The sequence below is a fragment of the Drosophila pseudoobscura genome, chromosome 2 (genome assembly GCF_009870125.1).
Source record: "Drosophila pseudoobscura strain MV-25-SWS-2005 chromosome 2, UCI_Dpse_MV25, whole genome shotgun sequence".
In the NCBI taxonomy this organism is placed as follows: domain Eukaryota; kingdom Metazoa; phylum Arthropoda; class Insecta; order Diptera; family Drosophilidae; genus Drosophila; species Drosophila pseudoobscura.
This window is the reverse complement of record NC_046679.1, coordinates 630578-652847: the sequence shown is the minus strand read 5'-3', so window position 1 is coordinate 652847 and position 22270 is coordinate 630578. Positions and strand designations below refer to the sequence as shown.

Here is a 22270-nt window from a genome sequence, read left to right as displayed (position 1 = left end):
AGTCCTGCCAGTCGACTGTCATAGGAAAAAAGGACATCCATTTTTTCACGATTTTCGCAAAAAATCATGATGGTTACATCATTAAATTTGCCAAAAATCGGCCTCATTTTCGTATTCGAGATTTTGATGCCCATCGACAGTCTGGATCCCTACGATCCTGCGAAAGTGGGTCCTTCGCCGATCGGCCCATAGTTAGCCGAGATATAGCCTTCGGAAGATTTGGATTTGCACATCAGTAAAATACTGGTTTCTTCTGTATACTATATCTCTGGCATACTGCAGCCGATCGGGGTGCGGCATGACTTTCCGTGATCGGGAGAGTCGTGACAGTCAACTGTCATAGGAAAAATCGACATCCATTTTTGCAGATCAGTCGATCTGGGCGTGACGTGTCTTTTCGTGATCGGGCGAGTCTTGGAAGTCATTCATGCATTCAGTCATTCCTTAGAGATATCCTTGCAGGTCTCACAGCTGTTCGAAACTTAACTTAAGCCCAATCTGCCTGCCCATCTAATCTAGGATATCAGTACAGACCACCGACAAAGAGTACTCAATTCATTACATCTAACTTTATTCAGATCAAAACGGCGACTAGCTCTTGGCTAATGAGAGGGTGCTGGCCATGCTCACGCACTCGCTGGTGCCGGGACCCGCCTCCACGCGCTCCAAGGAGTCCACAGAGCGAGAGAGGTCCTCTTCTGGCCGAAGCTCTTGGTTTAGGGCGTGAGTGTTGTAACAGAGCACCAGACGGGTGTTGAGGCCCTCGAAGATGCTGACCACACTGGGCTTGAGGTTGAAGAAGATGATCTTCTGGCGGCGCAGTCGGAAGTCATCCACCATGGAGGAGATTACCTTGGCTGCAGTGAAGTCAGCGGCGTATATGTAGGTGCAGTCGATGACTACCGGCAGGGTGGACTTGCTGCCCGACTTGAGAACCATGTTGCGGACAAATTCCACAGAGGGGAAGATGAGACAGCGGTCGGGGGTGATCTTTACGAAGCGGATGCCCTGCTGCGTCTCGAGCTGCTCCAGCGTCACCTTGGGACGGGCCGCGTAGTACAGGATGAAGAGCAGATTCACCCCGATGGCAACCATGATGCCGATCTCCAGAGGCAGCACCAGGCAGGTGACGAAGGCCAGGATCCCAGGCACTAGATCGGAGCCTGGAAGGTTGAGAGGAATCATATGACAGGGGAATGGAGCAGGACTCGCAAAACTCACGCTTGCTGCGCCACATGGGCGTGACGACCTGGTACTGGACCTGGAAAATTACCGCCGAGATGATGATGGCGGCCAACACCGCCTTTGGAATGAAGGCAAAGTACTCGGTGAGGAAGTTGAGGGCCAGCACCACGATGATGCCGATGTACAGGTTGGACATGTTCGTGCGACAGCCGCTGGCGTTGTTTACAGCAGAGCGTGCCAGGCCGCCGTTGCAGCGATAGCCGGAGAAGACGGAGGTAGCAATGTTGCCAACGCCACACGCGATCATCTCCTGGGTAATGTCGATCTGCTTTCCCTTGGCGAAAGCCTTGCACACGGACATCGTCTCGAGCAGGGCCATGATGGGCACAATCAGCAGGCCGTAGCCCAAGCTCTGCACCATCTCCAGAAAGTTCTGGCCGGGCACGGGTGGGATGCCGGCAGTGGCATTGCCCGGCTGTGCTTCGATGGAAAAGGGCGGCAGCGAGGGTGTTGGCATGCCCTTCGGTATGTGGCCGGTGAGACGGAAGGGATTAGTTCCCTTGTCGTCCAGGTGCATGGTGATCAGCGTGAAGATGATGACGATCGTGGCATTGCGGGAGGTGGCCAAGAACTTGATCACTTGGTTGAAGACTTTCTGGAATCCGTTTCTGCGAGACTCGTCCTTGGGGCCAATTGCGATTCTGCCAAGGCTACGCATCGCCAGCAGCAGGAAGAGACAGCCGAAGCCTAGGCACGTGTCCGCCACTCGGATGTTTTCAATGTCCTTGAACATGCTGATCCAGGTCTCCAGAAATGAGTCACCATCGCTCTTCACCCCCAGCATCGATCGCATCTGTGAGGTGGACACGATTAGGGCGACGGCGCTGGTAAATCCCGCACTAACCGGGCCCGACACAAACTCCACCAGGCAACCGAGCTTGAAGATAGCCATGAAGATCTCTATGATGCCCGTGAGGAAGGTCAGCAGCACGGAACGCTGCCAGGAGCCCTGAGCGAACTGGAAGGTCATGAGGGAAGCCACTGCCGTGCTGCCGATGGTACTGTCCTTGCAGGTGCCCAGCAGGACGTACACGAAGCAGCCCATGAAAGAGCCGTAGAGTCCATACTGGGAGGAAGATGTTTGTTAAGTCGGATGCGTAATGCCTGTGCCTTAAGAGAATGCAGGTTCTTCGGTCTGATGCTTCAACCGCTATGTTCGATCATATAATTTTTATCTACGGAGACAAGCTCCCCCTGATACTGACGGACTGTTCGATCAAACCCGAAGTTGCCAACCAGCTCGACCCATAATCTTCAAGTGGTCTGCGAACACCGATCGAACCGCCTCGAACCTAGGAACCCCGGAACTTGCTAACGAGCTCGGATAACAAACTTCTGATGATATTTTAATTGAGTAAAGAGTAGCCTTCTTTTTCCACTCACCTCTGGGGGTAGACCGACCACGCCCGAGTAGGCCAGACCTTGGGGAATGACCGTAAGCCCCACGGTGAAGCCAGCGAGAAGGTCGCCGATGCAGTCGCGGGTGTTGTAGCGGGGCAGCCAGGTGAGAATGGGCAGGCGCTTCTTCAGGGTCTTCTTACGGAAGATGCTGCGGACGTAGCGCGAACAGCAAGAGGCGGATGACTCATCCTGTTTGGAGGCCTGCAGCTGCTCGAGGCTCTTGGACTTGGAGGTGCGGTGGTCGGTGATCAGAATGAAGTCCGTGGACGAGCTATCGAACTGCGCCTCCAGGCTCTGGCTCACCTCCGCCTGCTTGCGGAACGTTACCTCGTTTTCCAGCGTGGACATTGTGGACTGGGCCTGTGATCTCGTATATGCGCACGGGCCAACTGATCTGATGGAGCCCCTTGGACATGCGGACTCAACCTGATGCTGCCCGACTGCGTCACGCGCTCTTATCGCTGGAGGCTGTTTGCCCACCTACCGGCGCGTGCGTGTGCGGGAGCGGGATACAGGTTGTATCTTTCAGTTATCTCCACAGCGCATCCATAAACACGCCAAACTCTACACAGTAGCGATCTTGACAATGACCAGCCCCACTCCCAGTCCTAGCCCCAGCCCCAGCCCCCTTCCATTAGCCGCACAGTCCGCTCCGTACCTTTGTTTGCAGTGGAATTCTCGGCCTGTCCAACTGGCACAACTGTCCCCATTGATTTGAATTTTTCCATTAATCAACTGAGCGCCTCTGTGCTCTCCATATTGATCTGGTAAATGTTTGTCTTCACACTTGTTAATCTGTGATTAGAGTGATATGTTTTCTCGGGTAATAATCGAAAGTGAGGGGTTACTGGGCGGTCGGTCGAGAGCTGTATTTCATCAGGCGTGTACATATAGTTTTCTGGAAAGAAATTGCAAGAGTAAAGTACTCTTCTTATCGGGAACGACTCTTAGATACGAACAGAACAGGAAGGAAGCACACATACATATTTACAAGTATACCTGTCTGGGAAGCAGATCCATAAATGGTTCCTAGAGGGAACCTTGTGGAAATCTTGTGAAATTCAGCTGCAGCTGAATAAAGTGAATAATACAGGGGACATCAAAAGTCCTTCCCATTAGACTATTAGAAGAGCATTGCCACAGAAGACAATCAGATGGACTCCTCAAGACATCAGATCAACCAATAAATTTCGATCAGGAAGTAACACTAGTTTGGATTGTGCTTAATGCTTTCGTCAAGTGCATTTGTGATAGAGGTATCCCCAAGGAGCACTTGAATCTACTTTCGACGCAGAATGGGGACCTTACTGCGCATTAAAAGGATTCCCAAATAATTTCGAACATTTGTATACGTACACATGTGGATTTTTGAATCTACAGTAAGACTTTTTCCTATTTAAGACGACAAACAATCGGTACATATTTTTATATTTTTTTTTGTATTTAATTTTAATGTTTTTTTACATGATTTTTAAAAATTGTATTTTAAAAGCATTGCATTATGTCATATAAAGTACGATATATCATTACATTATACAATCGTTTGTATTTCATTTGTATTGTAGTGTATGTTTTGTTTTGTGTGTTTAACCATAAGTTAAATTTATGTTTAAGCAAATTTCATAATTCAATAGCAGTAATTGTTTCAGAGACCATGGCTATATATGTATCATATATATATAGTAGTGTATATATGTAAGTATTATGTGTATGTGTGTGTGTGCACTGCATGCATCCATGAAGATACTCCTCAATCGTGCGACTAAAACTAAAAATCGTGAAGCATTACCCCGCTAACGGGTGGTAGTGCTGTATAAAAGGAGGACAGATTGTATAATAAAATAGAATAAAATAAAGAAAATTATCTGCGCAGAGGGCGTGTGTGTGTGTGTGTGTGTATGTATGAGGCTGCAGCGTAAACGTCAAGAGCAATTGCTTAAGGAAAGAATTTCTTTAGAGTCCACACTCCACTCGACTCCTGGCACCAGGCACACTCTCTTCCCTCTCCGTGTATTTGTGTGTGTGTGTGTATCTATGTGTGACATCAATATTCGCCCAACAAACGTAACAAACAAATGATTATGCATATGCATGTGAACCGAACACAAACAAACTCGAACCGAAATCAATCTGAAGAACGCAACAAACATTGAACGGGGATCGACAGGGCACAACCCCTCGTAAGAACGACAACAATTATGAGAACATTATGTTTAGACTATTGCATGACAGCATGTTGTGTGTATGTATGTGTAGGGTAGCATCTGCGTGTTCCAGTGTCCAGTGTCCAATGGATTACAGCTACCGCCTCCTACTGCCACATGCCAATGGTGTAGTTCCTGGTCAGGTGTCCCATGCGACGCTGACGTCCAACTGCAAAACACACGAATGATTCGATTAGTAGGGTGTTACATAGAGCTCCACTTGCCGACTGTTAGCAAAAGAGTGGTTAATTCTATGCTTAGGGATAGAAATATACTTGGCACAAGACAGGGCATGACGCACAACAGTTTAGAACACCCTAGCGGCAGTGCTTATTTGCACAGACACACGTACATTTGCCGTTGTTGGCTTAAGGCTTACCTACCAGACGCTAATCAAATTTTGCGTCCCCATAAATATTTGCTAACCTAGTTGGGGTTTATTTTCGGCCATCTCCGCGATAAAGTGTTAAAATTAACGCCATTCCAGTGCTGGGGTCACCATTTCAGCATAGATGGTATCTTATTTTTCTTAGATTTATCTTAGGGGATCGATTAATAGCTACTTCTAATGGCAACAGTTAGCAACTGAATTCATCTGCCCTGCCGCATAGTATATCGATACAAGCGTTGCACATGCTTTACCATTAAAACCGATATATCCTTGGTACTAGATGGAGTCCCAGCGCATACACTCAACTTGACTTGCATAGATGCTGCGATAGCTACGATAGCCCCTCCCACTACTCATATAATTGTACTTTGACAATCCTTACACAGCACTTAGCTTATCTTAGTTCTTAAAACGGAATCTATCAAATCAAAAGATACTTTACGTACTGCAGTGGCCACACATCATTCTTCGGTGTTAGTTCACAGCTGGTTGGCTGATTGGTCGTTTGGTTTGTTTCGGGGTTTGGGTTGTTTTGGTGGGGACTTTTAAATTGAACTTGGACTTGTGTGGCATTGTTCTTCGGTTCGGATGGGATGCCAGTGTAGTTCTTTTTCTTGAAGCTGGTGGTGTGGTTCTTGTTGTACTTGTGCTTGGGTGGCTGTTTGTTTGTTTGTTGGTTGGTTGGTTAATCAGAATATGGTGGTAATCAGAAGCTGGAAAAACAAAGACACACAACACACACATAGAGATGGTTTTCTGCCTTTATTTCTGTTCTTGGTTTCATGTGGCATCGTGTTGCTGGTTGCTGGTTGGTTGGTTGCTTGGTTGCTGCTCTTTGTGTTGTCTTTTTATTTACGCTGATTCAGACGTTTCACGCGTACTGCAAACATAGAAAGAGAGAGGGAGGAGGTGCGTGGAGTTGGCGTGGTTGTGGTTTGGTGGGGCACAAAGGAAGAGAAGAAACAAATACAGATTGGCATTAGTCAAGTGGTGGCAACAAAGAGTGAGATCAAGAAGGGATTAAACAATGTTAGTTCAAATGTCAAACAGTCAATCAATCAAACAATCATCAAAATCAAAGGATCGAGCGGGTACAACATTCAAGTTTCAGTTTTAGTTCAGCGATACATAGTAGTGTCTCTCCAGAGCGAGACAGAGAGGATCGCAGATCGTTTAGTCTGGGTTTTCGCTGGAAGCTTATAGTTTAGTCTGGGGATTATTCGGGTTAGTCGTTTACTAGCTTGGGAGCTGCTGCTGCAACAACATCAAAGTACTTAGACAGAAGAAGGAGAGTACCAACTGTTCGGCGAAGGACACACGATGAGGCTGCTGCTGTTGTTGTTGCTGCTGCTGCTGCTCCTGCTACTGTTAGTTGTTCTTATTGAATTATGAAATTGTGTCAAACATTCTATTATGTTCGCTACTTTGAGTATTTTAATTGTTAACGGGTTCGTCTCTTTGGTTCTGGTGATGGTGGGGGATTCACTTAGATCATACATCGCAGTTTAATTCCTATACGAAGAGAACATCATTAGAGAGGGCTGCTCCGTGGATCGCTGCACTGCTGTCGGATATGTGGCTTGTGTTTGACATGCAGATGGTTGGGGGATCATGCAAAAATATGTGAAACTAAAGCGGAATCACCGGAATCATGCAACATAAACGATAGCGGCTTTTGGGGATGCTTGATGACTGTGATTTGTGGCAGTGAGTACAAACGGAAGGAAAGGCAATAGGTGTTTCTGTGGTTACTCTGATGATAAAGAAATGCCTATGATTAGTAACAAATTTGGCTGCTCCTTGCTTGGGCATATCCTAAAGTTCAGGTTTAGTTTAGAGCCGTTCTTTAGCCTCCTGGGGTTATGCGAACATTCAACAAAATGCACTTTCAGGGGGGCTACGGCGGGCTATGGGTATTCCTAATGGATGGATCTGCAGAAGAAGCCATTCAGAGATGGATATAGGATGCTTGCTGTATTGGAGATCAGCGGGGGGTTAGGGGAACTTGCAGTTGCGCTTTTGATTAGAGGAGCAGAGCAGAGTAGAGAGTAGAGAGAGCAATTCGTGTTCATATATACCTGTGTTAAGCATTAGAGAAAATTATACACGTAACACGTACAAATGTGGATCGCCTAAACGATTTCTGCTGGGATTAGAAGAGGCCTCGACTCGACTCGACCTCGAACATATCTTCAAACAAACATCTACGCGATACGATATAGTATGTATTTTTAAGCTGGTACTCGTATATACTCGTACGTATAATGATATTTCACTTTCACTTTGGGTTTTATTTGCTTCGCTTCGCTTTTGTTTTCTTTTTGCTTAGTAAGAGTCTCTCTAGAATATATATGTACGCAGATATGGTTCGACTTGGACTTTATCCTTCCTTTTATATTTATATTATTTTATACACGTTCTTTCGTTGTTATTTTGGGGGGTTTCTTCTTCCTTTCTGCACTCTTCTTTCCTTTCCTTTCCTGTCCTTAATTTTCTTTCTTTCTTTCGTTATATTTAGATTACAAAACGCTTTAAAAATGGTTTAGGTTTAGTTTTAGTTTGATTTCTTTGGTTGATGCTGATCTCCTATTGAATTCTTGTCGATTTTCTATGCAGATTATTGAAAAATCTGAACTGTAGTCGCAACTCAAGATCTTTTCTTACTGTGAACAGAAAAAGAGAAACAGAAACAGAGGGGGAGAGAGAGAGAGAGGGAGAAACACATGAACAAATAAGGCTTAAACAGGACACAAAATATGGCTTGGACGAAAAGATAGATAGAGCGAGAGAGAATACGATTGCTGACTGATTTCTGTAATCTTCGGATTGAAGATGGGGGACGGGGGACTGGGGACTGGGTACTGGGGGATACATATAAAATATACAAGATAGATAGATACAAAATAGAGTGCTGTGCAGTAGTGTGGTGCGTGTGTCTGTGTGCATGGGTACGAATCGAGGCTGAGGCAGTGGCCGCTGCGATAAGTGGGGCGGCTGGCTGGCAGGGGTTAGTGGCACGAATCGTATGATCGAATGGATCGTGGCTGGGATTATATACAAAGGACCAATCGATCGCTGGACGAAGCGACAACGAAGGCTAACAACGAAGGCTATCAACAGGAATCGATCGTAGTATTGTGTGTGTGTGGTATGTACATATTCTTGGTCTGCAAGTATCGGATCGGATCGGATCAGATCGGGTCGGATCGTGTCCAGAGTGTGTGAGTGTGTTCGGTGGGGCAACATCAACGAGAACAACATCAAGGGTTAACCAATGAGGCGAGACACACAAGGGGATTGGGTCGAATGACTGTGTCTGTACATATTGTATATTATATGGATTTTCTTGTGGTTTCTGTGGCTCTCCAGCATTCTGTGGTCTGTGTGCGGTGCTGCAGGGTGCTGCAGGGCTCACTCACGTGTGCGCTTGATAGACGCCCTCGTCGTCGTAGTTGGGCGTGACGGACCGACTGCCGGGCACCACCATGTTGTCCGGGTCGAATTCCGGATCGAAGGCATCGCCACCGCCGCCGCCGCGGATGACCATGTTGTCGGGATCGACCTCCACATCGTAGTCCGGCGGCGGTTGTGGCGATGGCGAGGGCGACGGCGTGGGCGTGGCCGAGACCGGATACTGGCTCTCGCGCTCGATCTCCATGTTGCCGGGCAATATCAGCTTCGGCAGCTGCGGCTTGAGCTTCTGGACGCGGAAGACTGCAAACGCGGCGGCAGTGGTTTTTTTTTTTGGCGAGTGGGTTCACGGACGGGGGAATAGAGTTTGTCGCATTTTACAACAGATACAGAGATAATTACAGATAATTGGTTAATGGTCATCGCTTAGGCAAACAACTGTTCAATCTAATGGTAATTACAAAGAGGGGGAGAGAGAACAAGGGGGGAATAATACACAGAGGAGGAGTGTGGATCCGATTCTCGATCGGAGGACAGATAGAGACTAGAGCTATACACGAGGTGCAGGCAGATGTGTTAGCATGGAAATGGAAGTGGAAGAATGACATATTCCGACTCTTAAACGTACGACAATCACCCTTAATCACCACTTAAATATGTACCATATATCTTATGAGAGTAGGACACCTGGCCGCAGGGCATCGATCTATTGATGGAGTGAACGATAACGTGGTGGAGAACGATAACGATAACGTGAAACGATAACGATAACGAGAACGAACGCAACGAAGGCTGGAGGCGGGATGAAACGTTGTGTGAGAATGGATTACGATGTTAACGGCTGGAACGAGTGGAACGATGATGATTATGATGAGGCGTTGAGGCAGGCCAAAACAGTTTTACCTGGTTACCAACACTCAAAATAGAGAGATTTATATATAGAGAGTGGGAGAGAGAGAGTATAAGACAGAGAAGGGACAACGGCACAACATTGGAGGCGATTGGAGATGATAGCCATGGGATGGACGGGTTACCAAGCGGTTGGCTCTTTTTTTTAGATTTCCTTCTCGTGGTCAGCCCTTCCTCCGGCTCCAGCCACTGCTGCCACTGCTGCTACGGCTGCTGCGGTCGACGACGATGATGATGATGATGCCTGGAGATTGCGAACCAGGCGACCTGATGGCGAGACATGATCAGAACCGACTCTGGGATTAGTAGGGCTCCAGGTGCGGGCCGTGACGAACTGCTCGAAGGCAGCCAGGCTCTTGGCCTTCGATGGTGAGATGTCTTGGGCTTGGTCTTGATCTTGATCTTGATGAGAGCTGGATGATGCTAGCGATGATTCGGGTGCTGATGTGCAAGCTGTTGCAGTGATGGTGGCAGTGATGGCGTTGGACGCTAACGTACCTTGTTGCAATTCACCTAAACGCGCGAACGTGAAGCAACTCAATCAATAACTCAATACCTAATGTTTGAAGGGGTCGGTTTCGTGGGGAAGGGGGAGAGAATCGAGTCCTAGCGAGTGGAAACGCGACGACTGCAAGAACCAACGATGCCTGATGGTGCCTGCGGAATAGTCCTGCTGGGAGTTCCTGCTGCGGAATTCGGGGAATCCGCGCTGGCAGGGACTGGAACTTACTTCTGTCGATGTTGCGCTGGAGGTGAGCGGCCACGCGGTGGCGGGCATCGTTGAACTCCAGATGCAAGCCGAGTCGCAGCAGCGAGGGGTTCTTCTCCACCAGATCGGTGATCTCCATCTCGATCTTGTTGCCCAGCACCGCAGATCGCTAAGAGATCGAACAGAACAGAACAGAACAGAAACAGGTTAAAGGAGGGACAGAAACAGGCCAAGAGAAAGAAACTGTTACCTGATTGGAGGCCCTAAACTCCTCGATGGTGTGGCACTTGAGCAGGGCTTGCACCAGCTTCACAATCACGGGCGGACTGATGAAGTTGGTCTCGACGTTTAATACTCTCAGGGTTTTGCTCTTCTCGATCGCCTCCGCGAGCAGGAGAGCTGTCTTGTCAGTCAGGCCGACGTTTGTCAGCGAGAGGACTTCCAGATGTTCGTTCTGAGGCAGTGCGGCGAAGAGTTGCTCGAGCTTCTCGTCCGAGATGTTCTGCAGAGAGCGAGAGAGAGAGAGAGAGAGAGACGGTTAGCCATCACAGTCCACAGGACGAAAGAGACAGAGAGTATTTATGGTAAACCTTTATGTTGTTCAAGTTCAAGTCGACCAGCTTGGAGTCGTCGTCCTTGACGCGCTTGATCGACTCCTCCACATCGGTGGCGTTGGGCGGGTCCATGGGGAAGAGCTTCTGCTGCGTGGACTTTGTGATGCCGTCCCAGCCCATGCCCACGGGCTGGCCCTTGTTGAGCAGCGAGGCGTGGTACTGGTCCTGGTTCATCATCGAGTGGAAGCCCAGGATGGCGGCCAGATCGATGATCTCTTCCTGCGTGGCGTCGTTCAGCGCGTGCTCGTACTCGTCGCCCATGTCGATGGCGATCTGTTCCTCGGCCTCGATCTCGCGGGCATCCCTCGGCGGGGGCACCCACTTCTTGCCGCGCACCTTGCCCTGGACATACGGCTCGAACTCGGGCTCGTCGGGCGTCTCGATGGCCTGCTTGTTGATGTGCTCGATCAGCTGCTTGCGATTGAGCGGCCCGGTGGCATCCTTGCTGCACTCGTAGCTGCAGCGCTGGTCAGGCGGCAGGAAGTTGTCCTGAAACCAGAGAAACCACCAGGAGGCGGATGTCAGAAAGGGAACTAGCCCTAGCCTCTCTAGAATGATACTCACATCAGGATCCACCTCTTTGGCCAGTATGGTGATCTCTTCAGGCGAGAGCTGGGCCAGCAGGCTCTCCACATCCACATCATCGTACTCGCTCAGATCCTTGCCATACAGCTTGGCGGGCGTCGTGAGCGTGGTTGTCTTTGTGGTGGCTGAAGTCTGTGAAAAGGGGGAAACGAGAGGAAAACGGTGAGAAAATTGACTCATTCTGATGATTGAAAGGGAAAAGAGGCTCCCAATCGTGGGCCCAATTTGGGTTCCCTTTTCCCTGGGGATTTCCCTTCTGGTTTTCACTTTTTTCCCCCACTCTGCTGCAGCAACAGCAGCGAAAGTTGGCTTCTGTTTCTGGTTTCTGCAGACTGGCAGTGGCAGGGGCAGTGGCGGAGGGGACGGACTTGGACTTTCGAGGTACTTTTCGCACATTTGTCTGTGGCTTCAGCTTGAGGCTCGCTGGCGGCGGCTGCGGGGCGCGTCGCTTCACCTTTGGCACCGGCCGCAGCTTGATCTTCTGGAACTCGGCCTCCATGGGTGTCTGTTCGTGTCGCTGTCTCCGCTGCTGGGAATAGCTGGGAAAAGCTGGGAGGCGGTAGACCGCGAATCGATATGGAAAATTGCAAATCCAATTATGAATGCAGCGCGCGTGTTGCGGGGCGCGTTGGGGCTATATCTGCAGCTCTCTGTGGCTCTGTGGCTCTGCGGCTGTGGCTGGGACTGGGTCTCGGCACCGACTGACACACCAAAAGCAGCAGACTGCCGAATTAAGGCGAGCCGCAACGCCATCAGACAGTACACAGCAGACAGAGTCGTGCAACGCTTGCTGCAATCGCTCAAGTCAGTCATTCAGTCAATGAGCCACGGAGGCATGGGGGCACGCAGGCACGGAGGCAAGGAGGCAAGAGCCAGGCCAAGAGCCGAGTCACTGAGCCACTGAGTTGCTCCAAGAGTTGGCAATGTAAATTAGGGGCTCATGCAACAGGGCAGGGGAGAGGCAGCCAACTGTGGCATGACTCTGCGGCGGTGTCTGTTTGCACTTCAACGACTTCCACTTCGTCGCCGGCGGAGGCGGGGGCGGCGGCATGAAGGTGGTTGGGGGGTTCTCCAATTGATTGTGCAACACGGATTGCAGCAGATCTCAACATAAATTAGACCCAAATGCTCGTAAACTCAAAGAAGGCCACAAATTGCGGCCCAAACGGAAGTAAAAGCCACACACTGCTGATGGGTGGAAAAGCTGAAAGAAAGCAGGGCTAAAACGAACCAAAAGAAAACCCTATAATTTACATAAAACAATTGCAAGAAGGCAGAACCGAACAGAACCGAACAGAACAGTGGAGAAGAGAACCCTCTTCCGCTGAGGTTTCTGGCAAGCAAAGCGTGACCCAAACAAAGACAGACCCACTCGGCCGAGGAGACTCTCTTGGCCACACGAAGCATTCAACATTTAAGCCGATTGGAAACCAGTTTCTGCTCTCGAGGGCAGAGTGCCAGAGCCAGAGCCACAGCCAGAGCCAGAGCCAACGCCAGGATGAACAACCATTAAACTCGAGAAGCTTAAACTCCTCTCTGCCACAGCCAGCGCCATAGCCATCGTGTTGCCTGTTTACTTAACGCTTTTAACGGGTGCACGGCTGACGGGTGACGGGTGACGGGCGACTGGTGGTAACCGGTAACCGGTTTCGTAGGTACAGCTAACAGAAACAGCAGCAGCAGCAACAACAGCAGAATGCCGTGCCGTGCCGAACGAAGTAATAGCAAAACAAACGCCACAAATGGAGCCACAGTTCGGAGGAGAAGTGGAGGAGCCTGTGTGCGGAGGGAGCACTACCAGAGATACATGTTGTATCTCTCAGATACGACTAAATGCCAGCGATTGACCCACTTTTGAGTGCCGAAAGATGGAGGCAAGGGAAGGGAGCGCTACACTGCGATTATGTCAGCTTCTAATGCTCCAAGAGCCCCACGAACGATTCAATTCGAGTGTTGACATTTCAATTGAGAATTGAGGACAGTGTCCACTCCACCGCGTGAGCGAATACCCCAAGCAGAGTCACGTCACTCGCCTCCAACCCCCTTCCCACTCAATTTCAAGGCCCCCCTCGAGAGACTATAGCTATAGCCTCGCGTGAAAAAACTGTAAACTGTAGAATCGTAAAAAGTAATTGCAAAAATAATTGAGTTCACGGCACTCCAGAGACAGAGACACATCTCTCTCTCCCCCTCTCTCTCTCTCTGTACATCTCCAATCCGAGCCACAGCCGGAGAGCGGAGAGAGAGAGACAGAGAAATGAGATGAGCAAATACATTTCTGAAGCTGAAATAAGGGGAGAATACCCTTCATGGATGTGGAGGAGGAGGTGTTTCAAGATAGAGCATCGTAGAGATCTGTAAAGATAGGCAACTACTACTTCTTCTATATCCTTTGGGAGGAGCTGGTTAATATTGGGAGACGGCTTAAATAATCTCTTGCCCCTGGCCAATTGGCAATATATGGATTACATCTTAATAGAGCTCTAGAGCCCCGAATTCAAAAAGAATCGATAGTTAAGATGCCTCAATGGATGTAACACGAACACATCTTGAATGAATCCCCGTCCTATACCCTCACTCGAAATCGTTCGTTCCCCCAAAGGAGGGCAGCAGCAGTTGGCATTAGAACCATCGGACCATGCAAATCCACTGTTAACAAGACATGAACGTGAGGCGATGTACGTATCTGTCAGATGCGAGTCGTCAACACGTTTAAAATCTTGAAAACTGGCAATTGGCAGGCAGCCGGGCAGGCAGCTGTGGATCTGTGCATCTGTCAGGCCGTTTTGAGCTAATTAGATGTTGCGAAACGAATAAACTAAAGCCACTCTTCAGCCGCAGACATAGCCACAGCCACTCTTGGCTCATTAATTAGAACGGGGTCTTGCAACGGTAGATGTACGACTACCGTTTTCGGCTTTGGCTTTTGGCTTTTGGCCCTCCTTCAGCTGTCAAAGAGAGTACTTGCCAAGAGACTCTTGTTTCGAGGTCTAATAGCTGGCTTTCTGGCAAAATGTTCTACGACTACGACTCATTTGATACAAAACTTGCGTCTAGAATCACATGGATGATGATGGTTTAGAGAGGTCCATATCCAACAGCCATTAAAGCCAGCAGGTGATTGCAGTAGCCACCCACAGATATTCAAATGTATCCCACAAAACCGTAACCAAAACAGGAACACACATCGGACAGTGGACATCAGATCAGGGAGGCATAGACCCACAAAGAGAGACCACAAACAGAAACCGGGTGGATGTGGATCGCCTCCTCCTCGTGACCCACAAAATGAGACCGAAAAACGAACCAATGAAACGGAGCAAACATGTTTTTCGGTGATTTGCACAAATGTATCTTGTATCTTGTACTGTGCGGTATTCGGCATCTGGTATCTGGTGCCTGGTGCCTGGTGTCTGGTATCCGACGGATGGATGGCTGCGTTGGGCGTTCGGTCAAGGTGCTTAGGCGATTTAATTAAGCGAAACGGGACAAATGCCACGAAAAACAGCAGCAAGGGGCGGCAATCGGCGGACAGCGGTCACGTTTGCAGCGAAAAATCTCACATTAGCCGCAGAGTGGAGTGTAGTGAAGGAAAAACACTGTGGAAAACACACACACACATACCAAAGTGCATGAAAAGTTGGTCAGACACGTCCCAAAAGCAGGTAGAGTGCCGCAAGGGGAGGTGGCTGTTGGATGGGAGATGGCTAATGACTAATGGCTTTAAATGCGCGAAACGCGACCGAATCTGGCCTAAAGAGCAGACAGAGGGACAGCAGCACACAGATGCTGCACCGCATCTACAGATATGGCTATGAGTGCTACCAGGAAATACTGCAACACTGCAGAAGAGGAGGAGGAGAGGAAATCGTGCCAGTGCCAGTGGCAGTGGCAGTGGCAGGGGCAGGAAATTTCGTGCAAGAAACGTTAATTACATCTCGGCCAAGTTCGCTTTTATGGTCACAATTAGTCGTGAAAAACCAGAAACCGAAGGTGAAAAGATGCCTCCTCCTTCCGTCTGGCAGTGAAAAGATGCGCCCGTGTATCTGTGTCTGTATCTGTATCTGTGGATCTGCAGATCTGTGTCTCTCGTTTTCGAGTGAAAATGTCGTTGGGGAAATACTTTCTTGCGGTTTCCCCATTTTCCATTTTCCATTGATAGATTGCCATGTGGCGGATGGCCTTGCCGCACTGGCGGCACTTCCTCCTCTGCTCGAAAAATATGTTTTATTGCATTTTCCGTGCCAATCCTTTGACAAAGTTTCCTCCCCACCCCACACCCCCTCCTCCTCCTCAAACGAAAGTTGCAGCATAAATCCGAAATATGCAAAGCCACTTTTCATGGCTGAGCAGGAAAATCTATGAACTTCTTTCTACACTCAACGAAACTTGTTTAAATTCTTTCCATTGTGGATAAACACAAGTATCTTTGAAGTAAGCAATTTTAAGCATTCCAAAGATAGTTTTATGTACAATTTCATCTGAACTTTGTGAAACATTTGAAGAAAATGGCAAAAAACTTGAGAGCTTTCAGTGGGCGATACACGGATCCAACTACTCTTCTACTCTGAGCACTAGAAAAAGAGAACATGGGATACCATTTAGTATGTTCTTGCTAAGGGAGAGAGAGAGAGAAAGAGCAAAGAGCGGGAGCAAAGTCCGCTTCGTAAATGAAATGAAGATCGGATCAAGAGATAAGACGACTGCGATCGATGCAGAATAGGCAGGCAAGGCACTGAAGAACAGAGGGAACGGCTAAGAGAGAGCAAGAGAGGATCAAAGCTCGCATCAATCGAAAGAGAAACCATTGGTGATTCAGTGCAGCCACAAGCACTGCAATGAAGCATTGAGAGAGCATGTCCGTGCATGTCGACAGCCAGAAACAGAGACGGAGATGGAGATGGAGAAAGGGAGCGCGTACTCCATCATTTTTCGCTTGAAGAGTATGTATGCAGTGTATGCATGGTTTTTTGGGTTTTTTCGAGTGCATAGAACCAACACCCACTGCCATTGACAGCACCCTCCCAGCCCCAGGGGGAGTTCCTATCCCATCGCCCTGGCAATTGCATATTCAGTGAACACCAATATGCTTTTATATGGCTATATTTTATGCAATTTGCATATGCCAGCGGCAGGCAGAGAGTGGCAGAAGAGCACCCAGAGGAGGAGGGGGAGTAACCAGAGCTCTTTCCTTCTCTGTCCCTCTCAGAATGGTCAGCAAAGGGAAAGGGCTTACCCCCCACCCACTATTTCTGGCTCTGTTCTGCTGAAAGCCGGGACATTCGATAGTTCCGTTTGACTGCATTCGCAAACGTGCGATTCGAAACCAAAGCCAAGGCAGCGCCAGACAGACAGACCGACAGACGGCGACAGCAACCAGAAATCTATCTTTAAATGACAGTTGGCGTTGCAGGCTTTTCCGAGCAACTTTCGCAGCGATCTATCTGCTAAATTGAATCTGCAGCACACATAATGCACAGCTGTAGGCAGGCCAGGACAGGGGCGGGGTGCTCGTAAGAAAAAGTGAAATTCGAGTCGTAGACGCATTTGGACAAAATGAGAAACGTGCGTCGCATTCTCAGAGTCGCAGACCGCAGAGGGAGAGGGAGGGAGAGGCACATCAATAAGATGCCCGAATGCTGAATGCTCGGGAGGGAAATAATAATAAATTATGGGGGAAAACACCAGCGCCGACCCCAAAGGAACACCCCCTTGGAAGTACGCTTATTTATGTAGTTTACATTTGACTTTGAATTTTTGAAGACCTCCGGCCCGTGCTCCGGGTCACGTTCGGGGCGAATTTGTTTTTTCTGAGGAATGTGGACAATATCTAGAGGAGAAACAGGGTCTGGTCTCCATGGCAGAGAGAGGAAAGAGTAGGTATATTTAACAAGTGAAAGTTTGACTGGCAGACAAGTTTCAATGAAAATTAATTAGAAATTCATGTAAATTTTCCCAGAGCAGTGCACTTTTCTCTCCCCGGAGTGTCTCCCACCCGCCCATGGGGTCTTTGACACCCGCCGATGTTTACCCGCTGATGTCGGGGCCCCAGCCCAAAGGCCGCCATATCCATAATTATCCAGCAACCATTTGTTTACGCCCCGCTCCCTGGGAATAGTTTAAACAATCGGCTCTGCTCTGCTCTGCAATCGCCAGAGCAGGAGCACACAGTGCACCCAACGAAGGGCAATGAACTTTCTCTCTATGCGGAAGAAGGGAGTAGAATTAGAGGCATGACCACGCCCACAATGCACTAGCAGAAGCCCTACTAAAAGTCAACAACAGCCAGCGCTTACAGACACTCGCGAAGCACGCGATTGCCGAGCGATTTAAAACGCTAGAGGAGCCATAGATCCGACATTGCAGTGGCATGCAACATCCGGGTGATGGGGGGACTGCCACCGAATTATCAAGTCCGTTAGTCAACATGTAATGCCAAAAAACATTAAATTGCTGATGATACAACACGCGTTAGCACGCGATAACATGGGAAATTCCCACACACGTGGGAAAATCTATGCTCAAGTAATATTCGGATTTAATTTCGAAATAAAGATTGCGATTTCTTGCGAATGAAAGCTCAAAAACTATGAAGGTTCAGAGAATTTTCGAAATCACGAGCTATAGAAGGTTCCCTACTTGAAGATATTTCTGTTTTCCAGCATTCGAAGAATCGAGGGAATGAAGGCGACTAGAGGCGAATATCAATCCTCGTCTGCGTTCCTCGAACCATCTGCAGGGGCATACATTACCCAACTGTTGCCTCAACAGACTCTACATCTTTGGGATAGCCATCTCTCTATCGATTCTTCCCCTTTTTTTGAACGGAACTCACCTGCAATCAGAAAAGAGAGAAGGAAATGCATTATTAAGTGAAAGGGACAAGCTTTGGGGTCGTAAACAAAGGGCAAATACATGGCTGGAGCAAGTTGTAAGCAGATAAAGCGCCAGAGACAGGCCCCAGGTGAAAACTCTCCCATAAAGCGACGAGACCACCAGGAGACAGGAGGAACAAGATGCAGGATGCAGGAGGAGGAGCCACAAGGGGCAGGGTAATTACATAAAAGCCGCAGAGAGAAAATTATGTGAAAAGATTAAATTTGTAAGATAAATGTTGAGTGGATGGAGTGGAGCATGTTGCAAGCAGAGGCCGCTCAGTCAGAGAGAGGCCTTGTCTTGTCAGTCACTTCCCTGGGAATCATAATATATATATCCACGATATACATATATACAGATACAGATACGTACATATATAATCTGATGGGGCAAATTTCAATGGAGGTGGGCATAAAATACTTGTATAAAAAACAGAGCGCTTGCTGCTGCGGTAATAAATGAAAATTATGCAAAGTTTGAGCAGAATTCAGGCAGCGGCAGGCAGGCGGCAGGCAGGCAGCGAATGATGAAGCGAATGCCCATCCGAGCCAGAAAACGGTTAACGGAGCGTGTTATAAGGCCAGAAGAGAGACGAGACACAATCCCGTCTGCAGTTCAGCCTCCCCCCCTCTCTCCGCTCCCCCCAAAAGATGAGTAAGTGGAAATTTATGAAAATGCGTAATAAATGTGGGGCCATGGCGGCACCCCCTGCTGGCAGCTGCCTCAAGTTGCACTTCCATGGAACTCAACTCCCACAAGTCTTAAGCCACAGTCTGAAGCTTGTTTTCCCACTTGGAGAGGAGCGTAGCGGAGAGGTGTGGGAAGGGGGCGGAGTGGAGCCTAAATCTGAGTGGGCCACAACTTTTCAACCAAAAAACTTTGTCCCACATTGAAACAGCACTTTTTGAAAGCCTTAATCGTGTCACGGCATCAGGCAATGATATTATCAAGTTTTTCGGTTTTAGAATTATTATATGCTTTAAGCGATATAGTAAATGCCATTGGAACGATCCGATGTGGGTGCTAATTGAAGGGAGAGACAGAGAGAGCGATGATTTCACTGTGTGGATGCAAACAGAATCGAAGAAGCATCAAAGCAAACAATGAAGATACTTGTTTGTTTTGCGGTGTGTCATCTATCAGGCATCTTTTAATACGGAGGGACGGTACGTTTCGCAAGTGTCAGAGTCTTGTAATGTTAGGTTATTGTGGAAATAGTTGATCATCTCAGTCTCCTCTGATAAGTAATCTTAAAAGCAGATTAGATAGTCAGAGAACCTTCAGCAGACCATCTATGCCATGAGCCATACATCTTGGGGATAATTACTAGTGGAACATCAGACAGATTTTTTCTGTCAGAATTGCCATATTCTATGGCTATCAAAGACCTATGACTACCCTTGACTATGCTTCCATTGAATCGTACTTCAAAAACATAGATTAGATATATCATCTATACGTCTGGGCTTCCCATTTAATTCATTTTAGATTGGAAGAGATTAGATATGATGGGTCTTTAAACACTCCCCATTATGGCCCCTAATCTACATGGTCCGTATAAACCCATTCATACACAGACTTTTATCTATCGCAATGAACCGTACTGTCCGTCCGTCAGCACTATTTGTAGTTCACTTTGTGGGCAAACAAGTTTCATCTTTTTTGTGCCGTTCTTCTGTTATTTTTTTTGTTTTTTTTTTTTGGATGATTTTCATGTGCCCGGCGTCAATTAAATGACGGAAATGGGCAATTTTTATGTTGGCCGACATCGTTTTTGCCGCTGTTTTGCGACGACTTTTCGTCATATCTGTGTCTGTATCTGTGTGCCCCTATTCCGCAAGCTGGAAAAAGCTTTTCATGTCTGCTTTGATGGTTGTCCATCCGCCTGTCCCACTGTCCACTCATCCGATTGTCCGTCCGTCCGCTCGTCCGTCGAACGGCGAAGACTGGCCACACGATTAATTACTCGGCTCACAGAACTTAAGTGCGATTTTAACGCCCCTGTCCGTCCGTCCGACTGTCCGTCCGTCTGTTCATCCATCCGGTTGGGAGAGGGTCTCAAATGTTCGGTTTAATTGCGGGAACTGCGGATTATCTTACAAGTTTAGGTAAAAGGTTGAGAAAACACAAGACAAGAAGAGACACGAACTAATTAGGTGCCACCGAAACGCCGGCAATTAAAAATGTATTGTATAAAGAAATCAGACAAACAGGAAAGAAATGGAAGGTTCGGGGCGGAAGCATATGCATATGCAAAAGCGATTCGAATCGGATTAATCTTCTTAGAATAATGGATTACAGAAAACTATGGAATTCCTATGACTTATGATATAGTGTTCCAAGTCTTGGTGGTTCCGATATAATCCGATATCTATTCCAAAAGGGCGAATATTTGATTCGAATTTCTTCAGAAATGAGTGAATTTATAGCCAAGAAAAAACAACAAACGGATAAATGTTGCGGAAGATCAGGAACACTACTAGTACACAATATACATAGGCTTTACAGGTCGAAAGTTCTTCCATATGTACGAGATCCATAATACATATATACTCCTCCCCATGATAGTTGTGGGAGGGGTATCCCGTCCACAGTGAGGAAGTCGATATCTAGTCGGTATCATAAACAGCGAACGTCATGGGAGTGCAATGAGTAAGCGATAAGGCCTCGAACAGCGGTAAACCAGAAGCAAACAGCTGTTGCAAGCGATAAGGAAATCGAGGGGAACGTGGGCTTGGGAGGGGGGTGCGATGGAAATTATGTAAAAATGCGAAATATGCTAAAATTGACACACAAAACAAAAGATAGTCATAAAGAGTAGATAGCAAGAGGGAGAAAGAAAAGAAAGCGTCGCGATGACATAATGAACATGATTAGGAGGTTTATGGCCGGAATCAATAAAGATCCAGGAAGGGAGAGAGGGGGATGCACAGGGTTGAAGTTGAATGTCAAAAATACTTCATGACGAAGACGCGCCGGCCTGGCACCTTCTGGACGAGACGAGGGAGGGTGGGAGTGGCGGAAGGAGAGAGCGAGTCAGAGAGGCGCAAACTCCAGGACTCAAAAACAAGCCCAGATTAAGGGTTGCTCGAATATGAGGTAAGACAGTTGTAGAAAGTTCCAACAAACTCCCTAGTTAGGCACCCAGAATGCTTACTGCCTAACCTTCGAATCAATATGCCTTGTCCAGACCGCGAGAGCAAGAGCGAGAGAGAAGCAAACAAAACTGACGTAATCCGAATTGTGCGGTGTCCGCTCTCACACATTAATGGAAACGGAGGGCGGAGGAAGCAGGGAGAGAGAAACAGAGAGAGACGGCAAAAACTCGGGCAAACACAATAAATTAACAAAAATGAAATGAAATCATTCAAGGAAAACGACAAAAACACACATCACACAATGAAAAAACAATGTAGGCACTCGAAAAGACAGACCGATAGAGAGAAAGGGGGGAGGAGAGATCTCCTCAATCAACTACTAACCTCCATGGCCTCTCTTTGTTGTTGTTGTATGTTTGAGTGTTTCCAAGGTTCCACCGTTCACCGTTAACTTTTTAACGTTTTTACAGAAACAATCTGTTACTGTTTCAGTCTTTTTTTTTCAACTTTTTGACACGCACAAAAATTCTGCCCTACGACCGCTTGTTGTTGTTGTGGTTTTTGTTTTTGGGCGTGACACACACTGGAGAGGGGCGGACTGCGTTTCTAGAAGTTGAAGTTCTAGGAGAATCACACACAGAGTCGCGAGTGGAGGAGTTTTCTTTCGTTTATAAACAACACAATATGCAACCAGTGCAATTGCTCAACAAATTGTTGTTAGCGGAATGGAATGAGTTCGAATAGTGGAAGTTTTCGCAAAGTGTAAACTATGGTAAATTTCTGAAGAAAATGGGGTATGGACAGTGGACGGAACGGCCTAGAAAGTG

General features: G+C 47.8%; 2 protein-coding genes across 16 annotated transcripts in view; both read right to left on the bottom strand.

Annotated features, from left to right (window-relative positions):
* Positions 1-547: 547 nt before the first annotated feature.
* LOC4800369 (sodium-independent sulfate anion transporter) lies at positions 548-3091 on the bottom strand. The gene is made up of 3 exons (XM_001357620.4): positions 2629-3091; positions 1222-2311; positions 548-1163 (listed from the first exon to the last, which is right to left on the bottom strand). The coding sequence occupies exons 1-3, from the start codon at positions 2992-2994 to the stop codon at positions 592-594; spliced, it is 2028 nt and encodes a 675-aa protein (XP_001357657.2). The 5' UTR covers positions 2995-3091; the 3' UTR covers positions 548-591.
* A 1008-nt stretch (positions 3092-4099) lies between these two features.
* tmod (tropomodulin) overlaps positions 4100-22270 on the bottom strand; it is a 51009-nt gene continuing 32838 nt past the window's right edge. For 3 of the 15 annotated variants that reach the window (XM_015183051.2, XM_033377191.1, XM_033377189.1), the window contains exons 2-9: positions 11449-11601; positions 10861-11373; positions 10521-10772; positions 10292-10439; positions 8661-8955; positions 7320-7904; positions 6538-6753; positions 5755-6121 (exon numbers count right to left, since the gene is read on the bottom strand). In XM_015183051.2, the coding sequence (XP_015038537.2) occupies positions 7889-7904; positions 8661-8955; positions 10292-10439; positions 10521-10772; positions 10861-11373; positions 11449-11601 (1377 nt within the window). In that variant the 3' untranslated portion in view covers positions 5755-6121; positions 6538-6753; positions 7320-7888. Of the gene's footprint in view, positions 5020-5754; positions 6122-6537; positions 6754-7319; positions 7905-8660; positions 8956-10291; positions 10440-10520; positions 10773-10860; positions 11374-11448; positions 11602-11863; positions 11991-21827; positions 22248-22270 lie in introns of those variants that run through there. The other 12 variants (XM_015183055.2, XM_033377193.1, XM_001357621.5 and 9 more) reach the window with 10 other exon arrangements.

What these genes read in the sequence shown, in the direction of transcription:
- LOC4800369 (XM_001357620.4), bottom strand. Translation starts at nt 2,994, where the DNA reads ATGTCCACGCTGGAAAACGAGGTAACGTTCCGCAAGCAGGCGGAGGTG. An exon ending in TGGTCGGTCTACCCCCAGAG is followed by an intron (nt 2,312 to 2,628) that starts GTGAGTGGAAAA and finishes TCTTCCTCCCAG; the next exon opens with TATGGACTCTACGGCTCTTT. An exon ending in GCCCATGTGGCGCAGCAAGC is followed by an intron (nt 1,164 to 1,221) that starts GTGAGTTTTGCG and finishes TCAACCTTCCAG; the next exon opens with GCTCCGATCTAGTGCCTGGG.